At 42.0% G+C, this 24390-nt stretch overlaps 1 protein-coding gene across 2 annotated transcripts in view; it reads right to left on the reverse strand.

Annotated features, from left to right (window-relative positions):
* LOC143788479 (calcium-activated chloride channel regulator 1-like) overlaps positions 1-24390 on the reverse strand; it is a 65132-nt gene that overhangs the window by 24844 nt on the left and 15898 nt on the right. The window contains exons 4-9 of one of the 2 annotated variants that reach the window (XM_077278172.1): positions 23385-23493; positions 11039-11216; positions 9072-9296; positions 8053-8280; positions 7793-7967; positions 4668-4774 (exon numbers count right to left, since the gene is read on the reverse strand). In XM_077278172.1, the coding sequence (XP_077134287.1) occupies positions 4668-4774; positions 7793-7967; positions 8053-8280; positions 9072-9296; positions 11039-11216; positions 23385-23493 (1022 nt within the window). The remainder of the gene's footprint in view (positions 1-4667; positions 4775-7792; positions 7968-8052; positions 8281-9071; positions 9297-11038; positions 11217-23384; positions 23494-24390) is intronic. The other variant, XM_077278173.1, reaches the window with a different exon arrangement.

The raw sequence follows: 24390 nt of genomic DNA on the forward strand, positions 1-24390 counted from the left end.
CACTAGCCCGAGAACAACAAGGCTTGGCCCGAGCACAAACGTCACAAGACTGCACAAAGCCTCGCACATCTCGTGACAGGGAAGGCCACCAGAAGGACCTTGCCACCAAATCCCTGGTACCAAAAATGCCAGGATGACCTGCCAACGCAGAAGAATGAACCTCAGAGATGACTCTACTGGTCCAATCATCAGGAACAAACAGTTTACCAGGTGGGCAACGATCAGGTCTATCCGCCTGAAACTCCTGCAAGGCCCGCCGCAGGTCTGGAGAAACGGCTGACAATACCACTCCGTCCTTAAGGATACCTGTGGGCTCAGAGTTACCAGGCGAGTCAGGCTCAAAACTCCTAGAAAGGGCATCCGCCTTAACATTCTTAGAACCCGTTAGGTATGACACCACAAAATTAAACCGAGAGAAAAATAATGACCAGCGCGCCTGTCTAGGATTCAGGCGCCTGGCGGTCTCAAGATAAATCAAATTTTTGTGGTCAGTCAATACCACCACCTGATGTCTGGCTCCCTCAAGCCAATGGCGCCACTCCTCAAAAGCCCACTTCATGGCCAAAAGCTCCCGATTCCCAACATCATAATTCCGCTCAGCGGGCGAAAATTTACGGGAAAAGAAGGCACAAGGCCTCATCACGGAGCAGTCAGAACTTCTCTGCGACAACACTGCCCCAGCTCCGATCTCAGAAGCGTCGACCTCAACCTGAAAAGGTAGAGCAACATCAGGCTGCCGCAACACAGGGGCAGAGGAAAAACGGCGCTTAAGCTCCCGAAAGGCCTCCACAGCATCAGGGGACCAATCAGCAACATCAGCACCCTTCTTAGTCAAATCGGTCAATGGCTTAGCAATATCCGAAAAACCAGCAATAAATCGACGATAAAAGTTAGCAAAGCCCAAAAATTTCTGAAGACTCTTAAGAGAAGAGGGCTGCGTCCAATCACAAATAGCTTGAACCTTGACAGGATCCATTTCAATGGAAGAGGGGGAAAAAATATATCCCAAAAAGGAAATCCTCTGTACCCCAAAAACACACTTAGAACCCTTCACACACAAAGAATTAGACCGCAAAACCTGAAAAACCCTCATGACTTGCTGGACATGAGAGTCCCAGTCATCCGAAAAAATCAGAATATCATCCAGATACACAATCATAAATTTATCCAAATAATCGCGAAAAATATCATGCATAAAGGACTGGAAAACTGACGGAGCATTTGAAAGACCAAAAGGCATCACTAAATACTCAAAGTGGCCCTCGGGCGTATTAAATGCGGTTTTCCACTCATCCCCCTGCCTGATTCGCACCAAATTATACGCCCCACGAAGGTCAATCTTAGAGAACCACTTGGCCCCCTTTATGCGAGCAAACAAATCAGTCAGCAACGGCAATGGGTATTGATATTTAACAGTGATCTTATTCAAAAGCCGATAATCAATACATGGTCTCAAAGAGCCGTCTTTTTTTGACACAAAGAAAAAACCGGCTCCTAAGGGAGATGACGATGGACGAATATGTCCCTTTTCCAAGGACTCCCTTATATATTCACGCATAGCAGAATGTTCAGGCACAGACAGATTAAATAAACGACCCTTTGGGTATTTACTACCCGGGATTAAATCTATGGCACAATCGCACTCTCGGTGCGGAGGTAACGAACCAAGCTTGGATTCTTCAAAGACGTCACGATAGTCAGACAGGAACTCAGGAATTTCAGAGGGAATAGATGATGAAATGGAAACCACAGGTACATCCCCATGAGCCCCCTTACATCCCCAGCTCAACACAGACATAGCTCTCCAGTCGAGGACTGGGTTGTGAGATTGCAGCCAAGGCAATCCTAGCACTAAATCATCATGTAGATTATACAGCACCAGAAAGCGAATAATCTCCTGGTGATCCGGATTAATACGCATAGTTACTTGTGTCCAGTATTGTGGTTTATTATTAGCCAATGGGGTGGAGTCAATCCCCTTCAGAGGAATAGGAGTCTCCAAAGGCTCTAAATCATACCCACAGCGTTTGGCAAAGGACCAATCCATAAGACTCAAAGCGGCGCCAGAGTCGACATAGGCGTCCGTGGTAATAGATGACAAAGAGCAAATCAGGGTCACAGATAGAATAAACTTAGACGGTAAGGTGCAAATGGAAACAGATTTACCAAGCTTTTTAGTGCGCTTAGAGCATGCTGATATAACATGAGTAGAATCACCACAATAGAAACACAACCCATTTTTCCGTCTAAAATTCTGCCGCTCGCTTCGGGACAGAATTCTATCACACTGCATACTCTCTGGCGACTTCTCAGTGGACACCGCCAGATGGTGCACTGGTTTGCGCTCCCGCAAACGCCTATCGATCTGAATAGCCATTGTCATGGACTCATTCAGACCCGCAGGCACAGGGAACCCCACCATAACATCCTTAATGGCATCAGAGAGACCCTCTCTGAAAGTCGCCGCCAGGGCGCACTCATTCCACTGAGTAAGCACAGACCATTTACGGAATCTTTGGCAGTAAATTTCCGCTTCATCTTGCCCCTGAGATAGGGACATCAACGTTTTTTCTGCCTGAAGCTCCAAATGAGGTTCGTCATAAAGCAACCCCAAGGCCAGAAAAAACGCATCCACATTGAGCAACGCAGGATCCCCTGGTGTCAATGAAAAAGCCCAGTCTTGAGGGTCGCCCCGGAGCAAGGAAATCACAATCCTGACCTGCTGTGCAGGGTCTCCGGCAGAGCGAGATTTCAGGGACAAAAATAATTTGCAATTATTTCGAAAATTCTGAAACCCGGATCTATTCCCCGAGAAAAATTCCGGCAAGGGAATTCTCGGCTCAGATACAGGTGCATGACAAACAAAATCTTGCAAATTTTGTACCTTCGTGGCGAGATTATTCAAACCTGCAGTTACACTCTGAAGATCCATTACAAACAGGTGGACACAGAGCCATTCAAAGAAGGAGAGAAAAAAAAAAAAAAAAAAAAAATTTCAGCAGACTACTTATTTCTCTCCTTTCTCAGCCAAGGATTTTAACCCTTTAGTGGGCCGGTCAAACTGTCATGATCTCAATGGCAAGAGAACATAGCATCAGCATATATATATACTAGCTCTTGGAAGATGGAACTGAGCTGACCATGAACTAAACCTAACGCACAACTAGCAGTGGCCGGGTAGCATGCCTACGTTGATTCTAGATGCCCAGCACCAGCCGGAGGACTAACTAAAGCTAGCAGAGGAAAATATTAGTCCTAGCTCACCTCTAGAGAAATACCCCGAAAGGAGACAGAGGCCCCCCACATGTATTGGCGGTGAGTTAAGAAGAAATAACAAACGTAGTATGAAAATAGGTTTAGCAAATTTGAGGTCCACTTACTACATAGCAGAAGACAGAAAGGACACTTTCATGGTCAGCTGAAAACCCTATCAAAACACCATCCAGAAATTACTTTAAAACTCTGGCATTAACTCATAACACCAGAGTGGCAATTCCTGTTCACAAGAGCTTTCCAGACACAGTAACGAAACTACAGCTGTGAACTGGAACAAAAATGCAAAAACAAACATGGACAAGAGTCCAACTTATCTAGTAGTTGTCTAGGAGCAGGAACAAGCACAGAGAGGCTTCTGATAACATTGTTGACCGGCAAGGAACTAACAGAGCAGCAAGGTTATATAGCGACTCCCACATCCTGATGGGAACAGGTGAACAGAGAAGATGAAGACACAGTTCAATTCCACCAGTAGCCACCGGGGGAGCCCAGAATCCAAATTCACAACAGCACTGGAACTGTCAGCCATGCAGACACAAGATGAATAACTTGCCAGTGCCTGGTGACCCTGATGTTTTCATGGTGAGATTGGGTCACCATGGCAATGATCGCCCCCCCTATGACTGCGCCAATCGGAATGCAGAGTGGACTCCCTCCCTCTGCATGGCTGCTAAATGCTGAGATTGTCAGAATCAGCTGACACCCAGTAGTCTCCAGACCTGAACCCAATAGAAAATCTTTGGAGGGAGCTGAAACTCAATGTTGCCCAGTAACAGCCCTGAAACCTGAAAGATCTGGAGAAGATCTGTATGGAGGAGTGCACCAAAATCCCTGTTGCAGTGAGTGCAAAATTGGTCAAGAACTACTGGGAATGTTTGACCTCTGTAATTGCAAACCAAGGTTTCTGTACAAAATATTAAGTTCTGTTTTTCTATTATATCAAATACTTATTTTATGCAATAAAATGCAAAGTAATTATGTAAAAATCATACAATGTGATTTTCATTTTTTTAATTTTTAGATTCTGTCTCTCACAGTGGAAGTATAACTACAATAAAAATTACAGACCTCCCCATTCTTTTTAGGTGGGAAAACTTGCAAAATCGGCAGTGTATCAAATACTTGTTTTCCTCACTGTATTTCATTCATTAGTTTGTTTCATTTTTATTTTATTTTTATCCCTCTTGGACAAAAGCTTACATTTATTTAATACTGATAGAGCATACACCACTGATGATAATCATATGAACACAACCAATGCGCCCATGCGATCACAGAGTTGTAAATGTTTTGTAATGAACATCCTGAATGTAGCAGTGGAGGGCATGCTTGACCACCACTCTTTTCATTGTCTTTGTGACTAATATAGAAGCAAGTAACTTGTATCTTACCATGATAGATTGTTGAGTAACATTTCCGTTTTGACTGGAGAGTGCACTAAAGGCATAGAATATGTCATGTGTCTTAGATGCATCTTTTACAAAATGCTTTTGTCCCCCTGCAAAAGAATAATATATTTGTTATTTTTCTTCTTTAAATATTTTGCCACTTACCAAATATTATAGTGGCATTCCAACTTTAGGCTTTTGCAGCACATATTTTAGAAACAGCTGAGCAAAAGGACTCATCTGTTCTGAATCCATATAGAAGTGAGAAAAAGGAGCTGCAAATGCATTAATGCTGGAAAGTTTGTGAACTCTTCAGAATTGTCCATATTTCTGCATAAATTTCACCTAAATCTGCATCAAACTTTATAAAATCAGGTAGCAGATAAAGAGAAACAAATCAAATAAATAAATAGTCCTGTCATTTTTTCCAATAATGAAAATGATACAATATGAAAGATCTGTGAGTGGAAAAAGTATGTGAACATTTCGGATTAGCAGATAATTTAAAGGTGAAATTAAGCCCCCGTCTCACATAGCGAGATCGCTAGCGAGATCGCTAGCGAGATCGCTGCTGAGTCACAAGTTTTGTGATGCAACAGCGACCTCAGTAGCGATCTCGCTATGTGTGACATGTACCAGCGATCAGGCCCCTGCTGTGAGATCGCTGGTCGTGTCGGAATGGCCTGGACCTTTTTTTGGTCGTTGAGGTCCCGCTGACATCGCTGAATCGGTGTGTGTGACACCGATCCAGCGATGTCTTCACTGGTAACCAGGGTAAACATCGGGTTACTAAGCGCAGGGCCGCGCTTAGTAACCCGATGTTTACCCTGGTTACCAGCGTAAATGTAAAAAAAAAACAAACAGTACATACTCACCATCTGATGTCCGTCAGGTCCCTTGCCGTCTGCTTCCTGCTCTCACTGACTGCTGCCGTACAGTGAGAGCACAGCACAGCAGTGACGTCACCGCTGCGCTCTGCTCTCACTGTACGGCGGCACTGTCAGAGCAGGAAGCAGACGGCAAAGGACCTGACGGACATCAGATGGTGAGTATGTAGTGTTTGTTTTTTTTTGGTAACCAGGGTAAACATCGGGTTACTAAGCGCGGCCCTGCGCTTAGTAACCTGATGTTTACCCTGGTTACCCGGGTGCTGCAGGGGGACTTCGGCATCGTTGAAGACAGTTTCAACAATGCCGAAGTCGTTCCCCTGATCGTTGGTCGCTGGAGAGCGGTCTGTGTGACAGCTCCCCAGCGACCACACAACGACTTACCAACGATCACGGCCAGCTCGTATCGCTGGTCGTGATCGTTGGTAAATCGCTATGTGAGACGGGGCCTTTAGAGTTTGCTTTTTTCAATCAATAAGGTGAGTCAGGAGTGACTAGGCAAACTGCTTTATTTAAAGAATAGAGATTTCTTAAAGTCTGATTTCCTCAACACGTTTGTGGAATTGTGTAATGGCATGAACAAAGGAGATTTCTGAAGACCTCTGAAGAAGAGTTGCTGATTCTTATCAAGCAGGAAAATGTTACAAAACCATTCATGAAGAGTGAGGCTAGGTTCACATTGCGTTAAAGCAGCCCGTTCAACACATGCGCTAAACGGGCTGCGTTAACGCAAGAGCCGACATGCCATCGCGCTAGCGCAGATAGAGCTAGCAGATGCTCTATCTGCGCTAGCGGTGACGGACCCGGAAATGCTGCAGCCCGCGTCCCAGGGTCCATCACTCAATGACGGCACATCGCTAGCGCACGCCCATTTTGGGCGTGCGCTAGCAATGCACCAGAAATAGAGATTAATGGCAGCATTAACGGACTGCGTTACACCGCATTATGCCGCAGTGTAACGCAGTCCGTCTAACGGACTGCCCTAACGCAATGTGAACCCAGCCTTAGGAGTCAGTCAATCCACTTTCAGACAGATTGTGTACTAGTGGAGGACATACTAGACCATTTTACCCTCCCTCAACCTCGACCAACAAAGGTCACCCCAAGAACAAGGTGTATAAAAGTTTACGAGGTCAAAAATGAAATCACGGTGAGCTCTAAGCAATTAAAGGCTTCTCTCACATTGCCTTGCTCTCCAATAAAGTACATTGCTGTTCATCAGCAAATTGAAAAGGAAAATAATGGGATTTCTTTCCTTGAGCTGACTCTCAAGAGAATGTGGGTCATTTTGCAAGACAATGACCCAAAGCACCCAACTCGTTCTACAAAAGAATGGTTAAATAAATAAAGTTAAAGTTTTAGAATGATGACAAAGTCCTGACCCTAATCCTATAAAAATATTGTGGAAGGACCTGAAGTGAAGAGTTCATGACAGAAAACCCACCAACATACCAGAGTTGAAGCTGTTTTGTAGGGAAACTGGGCTAAAGTTCTTCCAAGCCAATGTGTAGGTCTAATCAACAATGGAATCATTTAAATACAGTTATTTCTGCACAAAGGGGTCAGAAAAAGCAAAGGTTCACATACATTTACATACATGAGACATGTGATATTGGATCATTTCACTCATTTAAAAAATTACAAATTCTAATATTTTGACTTGTTTGATTTGTTTCTTTTTATCTACTTTAAGGACTTGTGTGAAAATTGGATGTATTATTAGGTCAAATTCATACAGAAATATGGAAACTGTTGTCGGGTTCACAAACTTTTGAGTTCAGCACTTTAACATTCATACTTAACCAGGTGGGTTGGGGTCAGGTGAGATAAGTTCAACATCCATGAAACATTGATAACATGTCTTCTGGATATTCCAGTAATCCAACAGTTGAGTCTATTGAGCCCTCCGCCATGCACATACATATGTTGCCAAGCATACACTCAACTAGAGGTTGCTTTACTTCCCAAGAAAAAGACATTCAAGTCTAATAGCCAAATCATTATCTCCTTTGACATGTATTAACAGGGGAGAGTTTGAAGTGTATCATATACTATACATAGTTAACCAAGTTTGCTCGATATGTTACTGTGTATGGCCAGCTTTAGAATGATCACCTGATTGTGGGAGAAGCTGTAGGCCAATTTTTCAAATGAGCTTTTGCTCATGGATGGACTGAAGTTTTTGTTTCCAGTTGTTTATTGTCCCAACCCAGATAGTAAATGTCAATGGGCTACACCTACCAGTCATAAGTGCAATATCTTCAAGGTTCTTTGATGTCTCAAAACCAAGTGCTACTATATGGATAACTGCACCACTAGCTAATATGTCCCCAGTGCAGGTTGCAAGATCTATGTCTCCGTCTGAGGCCAGCAAAATTTCAGTTCCAGCAGTTGAGCCATCAAACTTTTTATTTACCTAAAACGATAAAAAAAAACTCAATGGCAGGATCTAAACTGTTGTTAAACTTTAATATTAACTTGGACTTACTAAAACAATATACCTTAAGTGACTCAAGAATTCCTTTACAGATGTTGGCACCATCATTTGCCACTTTAGGGGGGAGCAATGAAATTAATGTTGCACGATCCTTTTCATTATTTATTTGAATAAGTTCAGAATTAGTGAATGTAAAGGTATAGAACTCAACAATCCCAACATACGCCCCAGTCTCAACAATCTGAGTAAGGAAAAATTCAGCTCCTTGAAGCAGACGGCTAAAGCGTCCTGACTGGAAAGAAAGGAAAGTTAATACTCGTTAGCACATACCAGGTTTGGACTTATGAGAAAGGTAAGTTCTTATTATATATGACTTTTGGAATGACACTATTCCACATCTGTTTCAGGTTCTTTAATTTAAAAAATGTTCATGTTATACCTAGTAAACATATGGATGGTGGGAAACAATATGGTGTAATTATAACTACGGTATATATATTATTAGCAAGATTTTTTAATATTCTACATTTCATATTAATCTGGGACACAATTATTATTATTTATTTATTATGCTCACTTATATAGAGCCAATGTTTTACACATTTTCTTCACTGTCCCCATTGGAGCTCCCAATCTACATTCCCTATCACTATGTATTTGAAGTGTGTAAGGAAACCAGAGAACCTGAAGGAAACCCTCATAAACACATGGAGAACATACAAACTCCTTTAAGATGATGTCCTTGGTGAGATTTTAACCCAGGACCCCAGCACTGCAAAGCAACAGTGCTAACCACTGAGCCACCCTGCTGCTCACAATGTTGTCGACTGATTCTGTAGAAAAAGCAAAATACAATAAAAATATCTCCAGTGTGATTTTTAATTTCCTGCTCAAATGTAACTTTTTTCCAGCTGTGGATTTTGGGAGCTCTGTGGCTCATTATTACTTTGTGGTTGGGTTATACACTGGGTCGCCATCTGTGTCACCAATAAAAAAAACTTAGTTGTGTTAACATATTCTGACAAAGTAGTATTGATTTACTAATAATGTGAATTTAACTTTTTTTTTTGTTGATCTACGTACAGGACCCATGCTTGCGGAAATATCAAATGCTAATGTGATGACCCTTCTCCTAGATTGCATTAGCGTAAATGTAGGAACAGGTAGATCAGTATCAGATCTTGGAGGAGTGGAGATGATATCTGTGGAGTTCATGATGATGTCCCACGTGCTGTGACAATTACACATTCTGTTTTGTAGGCTTGGAGCTTCAATGACATGATTGCTGTCATTACAGAACGATATTATCTAAGAATAGAAAAAAGAATAACATGGGTGGTCAATAAAGAACCAGCATAATTACTCTTGACTTTCGGTGTGAAAGGTGAAAAAAGCCTATAATGAACTAGTGCAATACAAGTAAAGGAAAGTGAAAAACATGTACATGAACTTATCTGGTGCAAATTCAGAGTACATAGCCCATTGTAGCTGGTAGGCACAAGCCGGACGTGGGACTTCTTTGTACATGTTGAAGCACACAGAGCTTGTGGTTAAGGAAGAACATGTCTAAAGGGGCTTCTGGTCGAAAATGTAGATAACCTTTCCTTAGGATAGGTCATCAATATCAGGATTTTAGGTGGCAGTCCCACCAATCAGCTGCTACCAGCTCTAGCTGCAGCTGGATGTAAAGTATCGGTCATCAATATCAAAAGACTGGAAAACCCCTATAGGCATGATCCATCTCAGTAACATGAATGGCAGCAAAGCTTCTAAGTCTTAGAATCTAAGGAAACATAGTAAGTCATAGGCACATAAATCACAATAAACCAGTGTGCTTTAACAGTATATCACATCTTATATATGACTTCAATGGAAAAAGAACACAGGAGAAGTGCTTGATTGTGTAAAACTGTAAGAAGTGATGAAATGGCTAAAGGATGATATCCACTCACCGGCTGAAGTTGTGCAATGGCAGGCACAAAACTGGATAAAACACAAGAAAAGTGAATTACGGCTGCTGATGAAAATCAACTCTCAAACCTTAACCAATAAGAAACCGCACATGGAAAAATGCAAGATACATATTGGTGCCGTCATGAAAAGGATAAAGAACTATTAAAAATATTTAACTCCATAAAACAACGCATTTCAGAATCACTTAAAGGGACCCTGTCACCTGAATTTGGAGGGAACAATTTTCAGTCATATGGGCGGGGTTTTTGGGTGTTTGATTCACCCTTTCCTTACCCGCTGGCTGCATGCTGGCTGCAATGTTGGATTGAAGTTCATTCTCTGTCCTCCATAGTACACACCTGCGTAAGGCAAGATTGCCTTGTGCAGGCATGTACTACGGAGGACAGAGAATGAACTTCAATCCAACATTGCAGCCAGCATGCAGCCAGCGGGTAAGGAAAGGGTGAATCAAACACCTGAAAACCCCGCCCCTATGGCTGAAAATTGTTCCCTCCAAATTCAGGTGACAGAGTCCCTTTAAGTTCTTTCCTTATGTCTGGTTCCAAAACACTTTTTTATGCAATAATAAATATTTTTATATATTAGAAACCTGAATTTAGAGATATTGTTACCTGTGCTATTCACACCTATAGGACATCTAGGTAAAGGGACACATATGCAAAGACATATATATAAAAAGATGCACAAGACAAAACAATCACCCTGGTGGTGTATTACTACACAATTGATGGGGATTGATGGGGATTAGTGTGGATGGTAGCTTATTGGACTAATTACCGCACATGTTCACACTATACAGCGCAGAGACGTTTTTTAATTTTAATTTTGATCTATTATTTATCCTTTCCATGGAGGTGTCCATATGTGGCTATATAATTTTCCATGTGCACAGCTTCTCAATATGCATGGTTTTTGGCCTGTATACCACTTTGTGTTCATGTGTTGTCCGATGAACAAGCAATGGTGCAATTATGCAGTATCACCACACAGATTTCATGTCAAGGATGTGGTGCAACATATTAGAACCTACTATAACTGTTGGTAGGCTTTAGGTATTTAACCTGATTAATACTTACAGATGGAATCGCTGCAGAATACATGATGGATTCCTGCACGTTCTGGACTCTCTCAGGCAAAAAGAGACAACCTTGTTCATAAAGACCAGTCTCAGCATCCACTTTGCAGTTTCTTACCGAACAAACATCCTCGTCACATTCCTGTATTATGTTACGGCCTTTAACATTGGCGGAGCATCTGGTTGAGAAGGTTAGAGAAATATTTAAAGCCATGGAAACATCCAGAAACCGGGAAGTATTATTTATAGGGAATCTTTCTAACTAATATTCCAATAAAAGCTAGAGGACACCAGTACCAGCAAGAGGACTGGCACAGAATTGGAACTATACCTTTGTGACCTTTGAGAGAGGTCTAATAGGTGAGAAATCAAACTCTCAATCCATCGGCAAATTAGATCACAATTGCTCAGTAGGAGAATGCGTACTAGAAGATAAAGTAGAGAGCGCTCATAGAGCAGCACAGTATGACAAGGAAATGTATGGTTTATGGAGATGATAGGAAAAATTGGTATGTCCACTACGAAGCCCCTTGAGGATGGTCTAAATATATATTACTCTTCAAGACCAAGGCAGAATCGACAAATATATTTTTTAAGCAAAAAACAAAAGTGAATGCAGAAAGCAGATAACATATAAAGAAAACATTCATATTTCTATTGTTAGTACTTTACTTTTAGGGAAGAAGATCTCCCTAATATGGAGCCACACAAAACTATGACATGGCAGAACAAGAAAGATATATATCTTGGTACCGTGTTAGCCAGTAGATAGAAAAATATTTAGAATTGAGAGTCCTCAGTGGTTAATACCTTTTAATGGCTAAGTGAAAAGATGGTAACAAATTGCAAGCTTTCCAGACTACAGAGACCTTCGTAGTCTCGAAAGCTTGCAATTTGTTACCATCTTTTCAGTTAGCCATTAAAAGGTATCAACCACTGAGGACTCTCAATTCTAAATATTTTTCATGGCAGAACAAGTAAAGCATGCAACTTTGTCAGATAGTGACCTAAGGACTCACATATACCCAGTGCACACGTCTCTGCCATGTGCTCCAGAATTCAGTGAAAGTTAGATTTTAACCCTGAAGATCATAAACAAAGAAACAATGAAGAAATCTGATGTTCTGTAAAAAGTAGAAGGTGTTTGTTCAAAATTTACAATGTGCTGTGTATATTTATCTAATACCAGATGTAAGTGCAGCACCCTATTGTCTCTAAGCTAAACACACAGAAAGGTTCTCTCTGGATATCATAAAGTAACTCTTTAAATATTAATAAGTATATCTAACAAGGACTTATGACTCTTAATATAGATAGCAGCAGAGTTTGGCTAGAAGATTCCAGATGGGCCGGTATGGTAGTGGGTCACATTGGCCTTTTAACGATAACCTGGCTCTTAAGACGTAGATAATGTTCTTTTCTGTTGCAGAATAGGCAGCCATCGGTTATGTTCCTTGCCACTTACTCATGAAGACCCTGCAACCTGGCAAAGGCTGGTGCTACACAGGAAACATTAGGTGCAGGGCCGTATTTGCCACTAGGCACGTGAGGGCACGTGCCTAGGGCGGGGACACTGCAGGGGGCGGCACCTGAGCAAGGTTTGGGTTTTTTTTGTTTTTGTTTTTTTTTTTAAAGCTGGGTCACCTCCCGCCCCGCCCCCCCGCCTCCCCCCTTGAAGACGATACTCACCTGCTCCAGCGATGCCTGGTCTCGGCGTCTGGAGCTCGTCCTGAATGAGCGGTCCGGTGATACCGCTCTGCTAATTAAGGTCATGAATATGTACATATTCATGACCTTAATTAGCAGAGCGGTATCACCGGACCGCTCACGCAGGAAGAAGGTGCAGCGCGCCGGGAGTCGGGACAGCCAGAGGGACGTCGCGGCCGTTCGGTGAGGAACAGGTGAGTATGACTGAGGGATGGGGAGACAGGGGAGGGGGGAAGAAGGAGGACGGTAAGCCTCGCCATTCAAGATGGGGGGTGGAATATGAGCCATGCATACGGGGGGGGTTAATATGAGCCATGCATACAGGGGTGGGGGGTGGGGGGTGAATATGAGCCATGCATACAGGGGTGGGGGGGTGGGGGGTGAATATGAGCCATGCATACAGGGGTGGGGGGTGGGGGGTGAATATGAGCCATGCATACAGGGGTGGGGGGGTGGGGGGTGAATATGAGCCATACATACAGAAGGGGGGTTAATATGAGCCATGCATACAGAAGGGGGGTTAATATGAGCCATGCATACAGAAAGGGGGTTAATATGAGCCATGCATACAGAAAGGGGGTTAATATGAGCCATGCATACAGGGGGGGGGGAATATGAGCCATGCATACAGTAGGGGGGTTAATATGAGCCATGCATACAGAAGGGGGGTTAATATGAGCCATGCATACAGAAGGGGGGTTAATATGAGCCATGCATACAGTAGGGGGGTGAATATGAGCCATGCATACAGGGGGGGGGACTATGAGCCATGCATACAGAAGGGGGGTTAATATGAGCCATGCATACAGTAGGGGGGTGAATATGAGCCATGCATACGGGGGGGGGGAATATGAGCCATGCATACAGGGAGGCGAATATGAGCCATGCATACAGGAGGGGGGTCATTATACAGTATGGAGAACTGTGTGTGGCCATAATACAGTATTGAGCATCATGTGTAGCCATTATACAGGATGGAGCATCATGTGTGGCCATTATACAGTATGGAGCATCATGTGTGGCCATTATACAGTATGGAGCATCATGTGTGGCCATTATACAGTATGGAGCATCATGTGTGGCCATTATACAGTGTGGAGCATCATGTGTGGCCGTTATACAGTATGGACCATCATGTGTGGCCAATGGCCATTATACAGTATTGAGCATCATGTCTGGCTGTTATACAGTATGGAGCATCATGTGTGGCCAATGGCCATTATACAGTATTGAGCATCATGTCTGGCCGTTATACAGTATGGAGCATCATGTGTGGCCGTTATACAGTATGGAGCATCATGTGTGGCCATTATACAGTATGGAGCACTGTGGCCATATTTTTTCGGTTATAATTATTGTATATAAAACAGTGTGATCAGCAGTGCTAAATGGCTGTGGTTGGGACGTGGATATGGGTGTGACTAGTTGTGAAATGGGTGTGGTCAGAGGTGTGGCCTAAAATTTGCCGCGGCGCACTACGTGCGCCGCAAGCTTTATACCTCCTTCCCTTCAAAAGTTGGGAGGTATGGTACCGCATTTGCCAGATCATGGCAAAGTGCAGCTAATCCCATAGGGAATGAATGAGGCCGAACGCAGTGTTACTGTAAGTGATCCGTTACGCAGCACATGCAGAAAAACTGCCGGATCTGCTGCAAAAGGCGACTTTCACATCAGCGATTCTTGCCAAAGTCACTGCCGATAGTGTCATACTCACCAAAGGGGGAGGCAGCACTAAAAGTGCCTAGGGCAGCAGAAACTCTAAATACGCCCCTGATTAGGTGGCACCATGCCATCACTTCTTTATTATATTTGTTGCTTGGCACAGTTGGAGAAATATTATTATAAGGAGGCACAAAACAGCATTGTTACTATATGGAGGCACAGGGGGCATTATTACTACAAGGAGGCACAGAGGGGCTGTATAACTGTTAGAACGCACTTGGGACATTTTTACCATAAGGAGGCACAGAGGGGCTTTATTACCGTATGTGAGCACAAGGAAGTACGATTACTATAAGGAGGCACAGGAAACATTACTGCTATATGTGGTACTTCATTGAGTCACTGGAGGGGGATATTATTGCTATAAGGAGGTACGGTAGGGCACTACTGTTTTGGGCGGCTGTATAACTGTAAGAGGGCACTGAGGGACATTACTACTGTAAGGAAACACAAGGAGGCATTATTATTATAAGGAGATATTGGGGGGTGTATTACTATATGGAAGCACAATGAGATATTATTATTAGTATATGTTGGCACAAGGAAGCATGATTACTATATGAAGGCTCACGAGAGGTATATTATTATGATAAGGAGGCACAGTAGGGCATTATTACTGTATGAAAGCACCAGTGGCATTATTATTATGGGGGGCTGTATAACTATAAGAAGGCATTGGTGGAACTTATTACAATGGGAAACAGAGGGGGGCATTATTATCATAAGGAAATATGGGGGACATCATTATTATGTGGAGGCACAGGGGTAATTATTATTATTATAAGGAGAACAAGATGGTGCTATTACTATAAGCAGGGGCATACATAGAAATCATAGAGCCCCATAGCAGAAGTTCTAACTGAGCCCCCCTCAAAAAAAATTGTTGGGGGGTCACAGAAGAGCATATTTCACAATATTCCAGCCTTTACATAGTAATTTTCCTCCTACTGAAGTCCTATATTCATCTTTCATTGTCCTCATAAAGTATGATGTCAAGAAACGTGCCTCGGAAACACAGAAAAGCACCCCCAAAGTATGATGTTTTCCCCACCATGTTTCACAGTTGGGACAGTGTCCTTGTAGTTGTACTCATATTTCTTTTTCCTACAAATACAGCGAGTGGAGTTGATACCAAAAAGTTCTATATTGGACTCATCTGACCACATGACCTTCTCCCATGCCGGTCATCCAGATTCTCATTGGTGAACTTCAAGCGGGCCTGGACATGTGCTAGCATGAGCTGGGGAACCTTACATGCCCTGCAGGATTTTAATCCATGACGGCGTAGTGTGTAACTAATGGTAACCTTTGAGACTGTGGTCGCAGCTCTGTTCAGGTCACTGACCAGGTCCTCTCGTCCCATGTAGTCCTAGGCTGATTTCTGACCTTTCTCAGAATTATTCTTACTTTACGAGGCAAGATGTTGCATGGCGAACCAGACCGAGGAAGATTAACAGTCCTCTTGTGTTTCTTTCATTTTCTAATAATTGTACCAACAGTTGTTGTCTTCTCACCAAGCTGCTGTCCTATTGTCCTGTTGCCCATACCAGCCATGTGCAGGTCTACAATGTTATCGCTGGTGTACTTAGGCAGCTCTTTGGTCTTGGCCATGGTCGAAAGATTGGAGTGTGATTGATTGAGTGTGTGGACAGGTGTCTTTTATACAGATAACTAGTTCAAACAGGTGCAATTAATACAGGTAATGAGTGCGGAGTAGGAGCGCTTCTTAAAGAAAAACTAACAGATCTGTGAGGGCCAGAATTCTTGCTAGTTGGTAGGTGATCAAATGCTTATTTCATGCAATTTAATTCTTTAAAAATCATGCAATGTGATTTTCTGTTTTTTATTTTTAGATTCTGTTCCTCACAGTTGAAATGTAAATACGATTAAGATTACAGCCCTCTCCATTCTTTGTAGGTGGGGAAACTTACAAAATCGGGAGTTTTTCAAATACTTATTTTCTCCACTGTATATATACAGCGGGTAAAGTAAGTATTGAACACGTTACCAATTTTCTAAGTAAATGTATTTCTAATGGTGCTATTGACATGAAATTCTCACCAAATGTTGATAGCAACTCATCCAATCCACACAAGCAAATAAATCAATCCATAGATGTCCATAAATTAAATTATGTGTAATAACGAGAAATGACATAGGGAAAAGTATTGAACACATAAAGAAAGAGAGGTGCAAAAAGCCATGGAAAGTCATGACACTAGCTGAAATCTATCAGCAATTAGAAAGCAATCCACTTAGTGAAAAATATCAACTGATTCAACTATAAAAAAAAGTGTCTCAATACCAAGGTGCCACACAAGAAACATCTCATGATGGGTAAAACCAGAGATCTGTCTCAGGACCTTTGCAACCCGATTGTTGCAAAATATACTGATGACATTGACAGAAGAATTTCTAAACTACTGAAGATTCCAGGGAACACTGTTGAGGCCATAATATGGATTCGTAAAGAACATCAATGTACCATAAACTGTCTGTAACCAGGTGCTCCCTGCAAAATTTCAGTCAGAGAAGTGAAATAATTATCAGAAGAGTTGCCCAAGATCCAAGGACCATTTGTGGAGAGCTACAGAAATACCTGGAATTAGTAGGTACAATTATTTCAAAGAAAACTATAAGTAATGCACTCTACCTCTATGGTGTGATGTTAGTCACTACTCACGGACAGGCCGTGAGGCAGAAGAGTCCGAGGTCAATACCAATGGAGTACGTAGATAACCAAGGAAAAAAACAAATACATAAGTCAGGTCACAGTCCAGGGTCTATAACAAGAGATAGCGGGTCAAAAGCCGATGGACAAGACAAAGGGATAGTGGGAACACGGTCCAAAGGGTCAGGCAGCATAAGAGCAGAACTCAGAGCAACAGAATCAGGCTAACACTCACCAAGAAGCACACAGATTGGACAGCAGAGCTGTCAATCAGCACACCGACAGCCCAGCAAGGCCAGCCAAGCTATCAATCAAGATACAGACAGTTCAGCAAGACAGTTTCCATAGAACAGCATAGCAATCATTCAATGAGCGGAGGAATCGTGACACATGGCCTGTATGCACGCTCACCACTCAAAGCTCCATTGCTGAATAAAATGCATGTTCAGTCACATTTAAAGTTTGCTTAACAACATTTTGACAAGCCTGTGAAATACTGGGAGAATATAGTCTGGTCAGATGTGACCAAAATGTAACTATTTGGATGCCATAATACACACTATGATAAAACACAATACCAACAGTGTAGTTTGGAGATGGGAACATCATGGTGTGGGGCCTTTTTTCTGCATTCACAAACATCTTGTTATGAAAGGAATGGTGAATGGACAAATATAAGGAAACATTCTTGATAAAAATCTACTGCCATCTACCATGATGATGAAGAAGAAACGAAAGAGGGCATTTCAGCAAGACAATGATCCAAAACACATAGCCACGGAAACTCTCAATTGGATTCAGAGAAAGAAAATAAATCTGCAAAAATTGCCCAGCCAATCACCAGACCTGAATCTAATAGTAAATTTAGGGAACAAATTAAAGCTCAGAGTTCCTAGAAGGAGCCCATGTGACCTTCAGGATTTGAAGAATATTTTTCTCACTGTGCTAACAGGGATCTCACCGACAATACAAGATTGGCATCAACCCCACAAATATGAACCCCACTTGCCATCGCTATAGGGCATGTGGGAAGAGCCAGGCAAAGTGCTAGAATAGGCGCATCTAATAGATGCACCTTTTCTGGGCGGCTGTGGGCTGCTATTTTTAGTCTGGGGTTGGGCAATATATATGGCCTCTTACCAGCCTGAGAATACCAGCCCCCAGCTGTCTGCTTTAGCTTGGCTGGTTTTCAAAAATGGGGTAGACCCCATGCCGTTTTTTTAACCCCTTCATGACCGTGGGATTTTTCGTTTTTCCGTGTTCGTTTTTCACAGAGCCATAACTTTTTTATTTTTCCGTCAATTTGGCCATGTGAGGGCTTATTTTTTGCAGGACGAGTTGTACTTTTGAACGACATCATTGGTTTTACCATGTCGTGTACTGGAAAACGGGAAAAAAATTCCAAGTGCGGTGAAATTGCAAAAAAAGTGCAATCCCACACTTGTTTTTTGCTTGGCTTTTTTGCTAGGTTCACTAAATGCTAAAAATGACCTGCCATTATGATTCTCCAGGTCATTACAAGATTGTAGTGTCATAGACACCTAACATGACTAGGTTATTTTTTACCTAAATGGTGAAAAAAATTCCAAACTTTGCTAAAAAAAAAAAAAAAATTGCGCCATTTTCCGATACTCGTAGCGTCTCCATTTTTCATGATCTGGGGTCAGTTGAGGGCTTATTTTTTGCGTGCCGAGCTGGCGTTTTTAATGATTCCAATTCGGTGCAGATACGTTCTTTTGATCGCCCATTATTGCATTTTAATGCAATGTCGCCGCGACCAAAAAAACTTAATTCTGGCGTTTCGATTTTTTTTTCTCGTTACGCCGTTTAGCGATCAGGTTAATGCTTTTTTTTATTGATAGATCGGGCGATTCTGAACGTGGCGATACCAAATATGTGTAGATTTGATTATTTTTATTGATTTATTTTGATTGGGGCGAAAGGGGGGTGATTTAAACTTTTATATTTTTTTTATTTTTTTCACATTTTTTTTAACTTTTTTTTTAACTTTTGCCATGCTTCAATAGTCTCCATGGGAGGCTAGAAGCAGGCACAGCATGATCGCCTCTGCTACATAGCAGCGATCTGCTGTTCGCTGCTATGTAGTAGAAAATCAGGTGTGCTGTGAGCGCCAACCACAGGGTGGCGCTCACAGCTACCGGCGATCAGTAACCATAGAGGTCTCAAGGACCTCTATGGTTACAATTTAGAAGCATCGCCGACCTCCGATCATGTGACGGGGGTCGGCGATGCTGTCATTTCTGGCCGCCCGGCCGGATGCGGTAGTTAAATGCCGCTGTCTACGTTTGACAGCGGCATTTAACTAGTTAATAGCGGCGGGTGAATCGCGATTTCACCCGCCGCTATTGTGGGCACATGTCAGCTGTTCAAAACAGCTGACATGTCCTGGCTTTGATGCGGGCTCACCGCAGAGCCCTGCATCAAAGCAGAGCAGCTGACATCGGACGTACTATCCCGTCCGATGTCAGTAAGGGGTTAATCTATTTAATTAAATAATGAAAAAATATGACATGGGGACCCCTCTAATCTTGATAACCAGCCTTGCTAACGCTGACAGCTGAGGGTTGCAGCCCGCAGCTATGAGTTTTGCCTAGCTGTTTATCAAAAATACAGGGGAACCATGCCGGTTTTATTTTTTAATTATTTATTTACAGTGCAGAAGTCGGCTGATGAAAACTCCCATCAGCCGCTCCTGCTCTTACTGTTACTAGTGGCAGCAGGCATTGGCTGATAGGAGCAGTAGTCCCATCAGCCGACACCAATAACCGGAGGAAAACTTTATAGCTCCAATCATAGCTGCGGGCTCATGCTGTCATTTGACAATGTGCGAAACACGGCTGTCTGACTGGAAGTAATAATTTTACAGCCGATCAGAAGCGGTGTTTGCCACGCTGTTATGCCATGTAATCTATTTAACTATCTATGTATATATACACATATATACACATACAGTCGTGTGAAAAATTGTTTGCCCTTTCCTGATTTCTTATTCTTTTGAATGTTTTTCAGACTTAAATGCTTCAGATCATGAAACTAATGTAATTATTAGACTAAGATAACACAACTAAACACAAAATCCAATTTTTAAATGAAGGTCTTTATTATTAAGGGAAAAATAAATCCAAACCTACTGGGCCCTGTGTGAAAAAGTGATTGCCCCCCAGTTAAAACATAAATTAACTGTGGTTTACCACATCTTTAGGAAGCTGAGTTTAAATTCCTTAGCCACATCCAGGCCTAATTACTGCCATATCTATTTTCAGTCAAGAAACAACTTAAATAGGACCTGCCTGACAAAGTGAAGTAGACCAAAAGATCCTCAAAAGCTAGACATAATGCTGCGATCCAAAGAAATTCTGGAACAAATGAGAAACAAAGCAATTGACATCTGCCAATCTGGAAAAGGTTATAAAGCCATTTCTAGAGTTTTGGGACTCCAGCGAACCATAGTGAGAGTCATTATCCACAAATTCCAAAAACATCGAACAGTGGTGAACTTTTCCAGGAGTGGCCGGCCAATCAAAATTACCCCAAAAGTGCAGCAACAACTCATCCAAGAGGTCACAAAAGACCCCACAACAACTTCCAAAGAACTGCATGTCTCACTTGCCTCAGTTAAGGTCAGTATTCTTGACTCCACCATAAGAAAGAGACTGGGCAAAAATGGCCTGCATGGCAGAGTTCCAAGATGAAAACCAGTGCTGAGCAATAAGAACATAAAGGCTTGTCTCAGTTTTGCCAGAAAATATCTTGAATATAATCCCCAAGACTTTTGGGAGAATGCTCTGTGTACTGACGGGACAAAAGTTGAATATTTGGAAGGTGTTTGTCCCATTACATCTGGCGTAGAAGTAACAAAGCATTTCAGAAAAGAACATTATACCAACAGTAAAATATAGTGGTGGTAGTGTGATGGTTTGGGGATGTTTTACTGCTTCATGACCTAGAATACTTGCTGTGGAAAATGGAACCATGAATTCTGATGTCTACCAAAAAATCCTGAAGGAGAATGTTTGGCCATCTGTTCGTGACCTCAAGCTGAAGCGCACTTGGGTTAGGCAATGGGGCATTGATCCAAAGCACACCAGCAAATCCACCTCTGAGTGGCTTAAGAAAACAAAATTAAGACTTTGGAGTGGCCTAGTCAAAGTTCAGACCTTAATCCAATTGAGATGTTGTGGCATGACCTTAAAAAGTGGTTCATGCTCGGAAATGTTGCAATGTGGCTATATTACACCAATTCTGCATAGATGAGTGGGCCAAAATTCCTCCAGAACATTAAAAAAGACTCATTACCATTTACCAGTTGTCGCAAACGTTTGATTGCAGTTGTTGTTGCTATGGGTGGCAAGGGTTATTAGGCTTAGGGGGCAATCATTTTTTCACACAGGGCCCTGTAGGTTTGGGTTTCTTTTTCCCTTAAGAATAAAGACCTTCATTTAAAAACTGGATTCTATGTTTACTTGTGTTATTTTTGTCTAATATTTAAATTTGTTTGGTGATCTGAAACATTTAAGTGTGACAAACATGTAAAGAATAGAAAATCGGAAAGGGACAAACACTTTTCACAAAACTGTATACATATACTGCTCAAAAACATAAAGGGAACACTTAAAGAACACAATTTAACTGTCCAGTTATAAAGCAACAATGATGAATCAATTTATCCTGCTGTTTTGCAAATGGAACAGATAACACGTAAAAATTATAGGCAATTAGCAAGACAACCCCCCTAAGGAGTGGTTTTACAGGGGGTGACGACAGACCATTTCTTTGTTCTCTGACTTTTTGGCTGTTGTTTTGGTCCCTTTTGCATTTTTTCATTGCTCTCATGCATAGAGGTACTGTACAGTAGCATGAGGCGGTGTCTACAACCCACAGAAGTTGCTCAAGTAGTGCAACTCATCCGGTATGGTACATCAATGTGAGCTGTGGCAAGAAGGGTACCTGTGTCTGATAGCACAGTGTCCAGAGAATGAAGCAGATACCAGGAGACAGGCCAATACACCAAGAGATGTGGGAGAGGCCATAGGAGGATACAACTCAGCAGCAGAACCGCTATCTCCTCCTTTGTGCAAGGAGAAACAGGAGCAGTGCCAGAGCCCTGCAAAATGACCTCCAGAAGGCCACTAACATCCATGTGTCTGTTCAAACTGTCAGAAAAAGACTCCATGAGGGTGGTATGAGGGCCCGACAGCCACAAGTGGGTGTTGTGCTTACAGGCCGACACCTTGCAGCGCGATTGGCATTTGCCAGAGAACCCCAAGATTGGCAGATTTGAGACAAACGTGATAAAGTCTGGATAAACCTTGGAGAAAGTTGTGCTGTCTGCAAAATCCTCCAACATAACCACTTTGGTAGTGGGTTAGTAATGACGTGGAAAGGCATTTCTTTGTAGGGCCGCACAGCCCTTCATGCACTAGCCAGAGGTACCCTGACTACCATTAGATACCAGGAAGAGATTCTCAGACCCATTGTGAGACCATATACATGTGCAGTTGGCCCTGGGTTCCTTCTGATGCATGACAATACTAGGCCTCATGTGGCTGAAGTGTGTCAGCAGATCCTGCATGATGAAGGCATTGATGCTATGGACTGGCCTGACCTGAATCCAATCAAGTACATCTGGGACATCATGTCTTGCTCCATCCACCAATGCCACGTTGCACCACAGACTGTCCAGGAGTTGACTGATGCTTTAACCCAGGTCTGGGAGTAGATCCTTTAGGAGAATATCTGCCACCTCATCAGGAGCATGCCCAGGCATTGTAGGGAGGTCATACAGGCATGTGGAGGCCACACACACTACACACACACACTACTTAGCATCATTTCTTTGTCTTGCATTTCCACTGAAGTTGGATCAGCCTGTAGTTTGATTTTCCACTTTCATTTTGAGTATCATTCCAAATCCTCAAATCCAGATCTCCATGGGATATTGATTTTGAATTACATTGATCATTTTTATGTTTTATTGTTCTCAACACATTCCACTGTGTAGTAAATAAAGATTTGCAACTTGAATATTTCAGTCAGTGATAACTAGGATGTGGGATTTTAGTGTTCCCGTTATTTTTTTTGAGCAGTGTATGTATATTCCTACAGACTAAATAAATAACCTATCCCTCTCAGGAATGATTAATAGTGTCATTATTGTTACAGAACAATGTGCCTTATGATTGTACATGAAAGAAACATAATATTCACAGTGAATATAATTATTCACCTTGTAGCTTCAACTTTAAGTTCTTTAGAAATGTAATAGGGACTCTCAGTGCTATATTCATCGAAGACTCCCCAGCGGAGGTGCGCCCATTCATGGACAAATGTTCTTCCTAAGAAAAAACAAAACACATACCTGAAATGTAAAGTCTAGTTATTTTGTGGATTATAGACATAAGACTAATCACTTTCTAAATAATTTACATGATAAAAGAGTTTACAAAAATGTACTTAATGGGAATATATAATCAGAAAATTACCTATTGTTTATATTAGACTTTATGTGAAATAATTTTTTTAAACATTCTTGGTAATGTTTTTTTTCATATCATGATCTGTATTAGAAAGAAATTAAGTAAAAATCTTGCAATTTAACACTGGCCACAGGGCTTTATTAGATTCATACTTCCTGTTCCTCACAGAAGACTTTTCAAATGTCTCATTATGATCGCACAGGCAGAATTACAATGACAGGTAACACCTCTATACACAGCTGATGACATAGAAACCACCATTCATAATAGGCAATGGTTCATCTGACCATGCTCTCCTTACCTTTCCGATGATCTTTGCTCACAGTCATTAGATGCTTCAATACAAAAGATAGGGTCTGAGTCAGTCCATTGCTGCTAATGTACTTGTGAATTACCTAAAAGGACACTATGTAAGAGTCTAGAATAGCAGGAGTGGCCAGAGTGAAAACTGAAAGATGTTTAATTCAGATTGTGGTAGGAAAACAAAAATTGCCAAAAATGTTAGTTGATTGTAACATTAGCTCAATTCCCAAATAAACATTCCTTTTAAATACATGAGCCACAGTATGTTTTGAGGTTGGAGCATCCTTGTGGAACTGTTTTGGTCAAGAAGTTTATCGCTCTTAGGCCGGCGTCACATTCAGCGTATGAAAATACGGTCCGTTTTTTACGGCCGTAATACGCAGAAATGTTCCCAAAATAGTGATCCGTATGTCATCCGTAGGCAGGGTGTGGCAGCGTATTTTGCACATGGCA

The sequence above is a fragment of the Ranitomeya variabilis genome, chromosome 8, assembly GCF_051348905.1.
Source record: "Ranitomeya variabilis isolate aRanVar5 chromosome 8, aRanVar5.hap1, whole genome shotgun sequence".
Lineage (NCBI taxonomy): Eukaryota > Metazoa > Chordata > Amphibia > Anura > Dendrobatidae > Ranitomeya > Ranitomeya variabilis.